The sequence below is a fragment of the Chaetodon auriga genome, chromosome 11 (assembly GCF_051107435.1).
Source record: "Chaetodon auriga isolate fChaAug3 chromosome 11, fChaAug3.hap1, whole genome shotgun sequence".
Lineage (NCBI taxonomy): Eukaryota > Metazoa > Chordata > Actinopteri > Chaetodontiformes > Chaetodontidae > Chaetodon > Chaetodon auriga.
The window spans coordinates 23,997,501-24,000,744 of record NC_135084.1 but is presented as its reverse complement, the minus strand read 5'-3'; the positions used below and the strand labels follow the sequence as shown (position 1 = coordinate 24,000,744).

The following is a 3,244-nucleotide window of genomic DNA, read 5'->3' as shown; positions in this document are numbered from 1 at the left end:
GTGGCTGCTGGAAGAAGAAGAACCCGGAAGCGGAAATCATCAACAGCTGAGAGGGCGGGACGAAGTACTCGAGTGGGTGGGGTTGGAGTTGGCGCGCACCTCCGTCACTTCAAGATTATTATTATTATTGTTGTTGTTGTTGTTGTTGTTGTTGTAGTCGTCGTCGTCGTCCTTGTTGTTGTTGTTGTTGTTGTTGTTGTTGTTGTTGTTGTTGTCATAAGTCGTAGTAATAGTTATGATAAAGACAACATTTTGGTACTCTTTCTCCTAATTTTTAGGATCTGTTCATGACATAATTATGACATATCACTGTTTGACACACTTTGTCTCTATTGCTATCTCACTATCACTATTATTTCAATAAAGTAAAATATGTAAATATAAAATAATGTAAATGTGTGAGCACATTTTCTTTTTCTCTTTTATCATGACTAACTTTTGATCTATTTCTTTTCATTTTCTGGTGGAAATATGATTCCACACAATCAAGACAGATACCATTAAAGTCAAATCTTTTCAGCCCAATAGTCAGTATGAGAACACACAGATGAAAAACAGTGATTGATTAGGTTTCAGAAATACACCACATAGAAATAAAATAGAACAATCCAATAATAACAAATGTAAAAACAGCACGTGAATTTACTAAATGCTGTTATTTGACCAACACTTTTGAGTGATTTCAGACAAATTTGAATGAATCATGAATGACAGAATGAATGAAAGAATGAATCAGATAGACAGAAAACAAAGTGAATTACAACTCATTTGATACTCTTTAACCTCTTTGGTCTGACTTCATGAACTTTTCCTTTACACAGGTTATTTGATTTCAAGTCCACAGAGAACTTTTGTCTTCAGTTTTCTCAGTGCTTCTTTTTCTGACCTGGTCTGCCCAGAACAGATCAGACCAGATTTTGCACCTCACAAATCCACCAGGTTTTATCTCTCAGATTCATATCTGTTAACCGGAGTCAGTCCTGGTCTGAACCAGCTGCTGCATCAGAGTCCGGAGCTCCTTCAGTTCTGCTTGGATAGCCTGAAGCTCCTGATTCTGAAGCTCCTGGTTCTGCACGTTTTGGTCCTGAACCTCCTGGGTCTGCAGGTTCTGGTTCTTGTTTATCTGGATTCTGGCAGAGAGGAGAATAAATGTTAGACCAGCAGCTCGCTCAGAGTCACAGAACAGCTGCTCACTATAGTTTTTATCAAACAAGCATTTGTTGGGGACTATTTTCAGCGGTGGGTGAAGCCACATTTGGTGCTGTAGTGCGTGTTTGTGACAGCAGGGGGACTGGCCGACATTCATTCTGGAGCACCTTGGTACGGAGGTCGCGGACCGAACCACTAACAAACAAGTTGTATGCCTCCATATTTTGTATGAATGAGCAGGTAGTTGTTATATCTGCTGCCTCAGTAGCAGCAAAAGTTTCAGTTCAGCTGAAAAATTGCTCCTCTTCATAACATAAGAGTCACATCCAACATATGTTCTGCTTTCCTGTTTATACCTCTCTCTCGTAGTTTCATCTAAACCACCGCAGAAAGAACTTTCCTCCATCTTGTCTATTGCGGTTTTCACTTCCTGCCCTCCACCTGGATTTAACGTCATATGACTGCAAATAACCTTTCTGAATAAAATGTTTTTGCATTGCTTGATATGTTCTGGTATTAATGTTGTTCATTAAACAAGTCAGATGATTTGTGTCATTGATTCTCACCCAGAACCTCCGACTGTCTCCACATCTCTCTGCAGGTCCAGAAACTGATCCAGAGTCTCCTGCAGGGCGCATGCACACGCACACACACACACACACACACACACACACACACACACACACACACACACACACACATTTCCATAATGTTTTTGGACTTGACATAGACTTACATTAATTTACTGATCACATTATGGGGACTTGCATCTTTACTTCTGAAACGCCACTTGATATAAAAATCAAATTAATTTTCTTCTTCACACACTTTGATCTGTGCAGTGATGCGGCCCATCTCGCCATGGTAACGTGGGTCTGTTGTGATGTCATCCTCGTAGGCTTCAGCCAGCGGTGCGCAGTGTTTGGAGATGTACTGGTTGTCATAGAAACGGCGGAGGAAGGGCATGGACTCCTCCACCTGCAGGATGACGGCGGCCTGCTGCATCACAGCGTTAGCCTGTGAGTTATCGTGCACCCTATATATAGAGACACACACACACACACACACACACACACACACACACACACACACCACCAGCAGTCAGTGTCAGCAGTTGTTCTAAGTTCAAACTCAGCTTCATGCTAACATCAGCGTTCACTTCGTTGAGTTCGGTCATCACTCAATTAAATTAAATTAAACTTTTGTCCCAACAAGGACCAGAGAACTGTATGTGTTTTACTTCGGACTGCTTCCTCAACGAGGGCTGGAAATGGCACGTGCTCAAGGACAGATCCATACTGGATTCTGCCAGTAGATCCTCCTCACACCTCCACAGCTGACCTTTAAACTTCACCACATCATGAGAGTTTCACTCTCTGTGTCAGAGACTGTGTGAAAACATTGACATCTCTCTCGGTTCAGTTACAGTCTGCGCTGAAGCTTCAGCACTTTGACTCCAGACTTTGCGATGTGTAGATGAACTGCTCATCAAAGTTAACTGAGCCATCTGTCTCTGGTCTCTTTGACCCTTTGATTGACTGAAATGATGCCATTTTCCTGCAGAGGGCAGAGTGAGTTTCCTCAGCAAAGCGGCGCTTTGAACTCTCTGATTGGAGCTCTGCAGTGATCAATACTAATGATCAGCTGCTCACAGAGTAAAGACAACAGACTCGGGTCAATCAGTGTGGTTTACTACGAGTGGTTCTGGGATGGCTCTGATGGACCAATGACAGGCGTCCGAGGAGGACAGCAGCCTCTGTTGGGGACCGAGCCAGCGTGACCTCTGACCTCTGGAAGGTGTCGGTGAGTAGGGCGATCAGCAGGTTGACACACAAGATGGAGGACGCAGCCAGAAAAGTTCCACAAAGCAGAGGAGCCATGATGTCATCCACCTTCACCATGGCAGCGTACTCATACTCGTCCACCAGAGTGATGCGATACAGACTGTACAGCAGACCTGAGACAGACTGCATGCTGGGAACTGACGATGAGCCTGGGGAGGGTTAGGACTTTCAGAAACCAATCAAACAAGCCAAAGACAGGAAACAGGAAGTCACACACACACACACACACACACACACACACACACACACAC

General features: G+C 43.7%; 1 protein-coding gene and 1 long non-coding RNA gene across 2 annotated transcripts in view; both read right to left on the bottom strand.

Moving 5' to 3' along the window:
- Positions 1-1,038: 1,038 nt before the first annotated feature.
- LOC143328021 (uncharacterized) lies at positions 1,039-2,041 on the bottom strand. The gene is made up of 3 exons (XR_013077780.1): positions 1,978-2,041; positions 1,716-1,774; positions 1,039-1,130 (listed from the first exon to the last, which is right to left on the bottom strand). It is a non-coding gene; the product is annotated as an uncharacterized LOC143328021 (long non-coding RNA).
- Positions 2,042-2,076: 35 nt separating this feature from the next.
- The window catches only part of LOC143328350 (transient receptor potential cation channel subfamily A member 1), a gene marked incomplete at its 3' end in the record, with an annotated part of 6,347 nt that continues 5,179 nt past the window's right edge, over positions 2,077-3,244 (bottom strand). The window contains exons 12-13 of the mRNA XM_076743434.1: positions 2,938-3,142; positions 2,077-2,185 (exon numbers count right to left, since the gene is read on the bottom strand). Coding sequence (XP_076599549.1) covers positions 2,077-2,185; positions 2,938-3,142 — 314 coding nt within the window. The remainder of the gene's footprint in view (positions 2,186-2,937; positions 3,143-3,244) is intronic.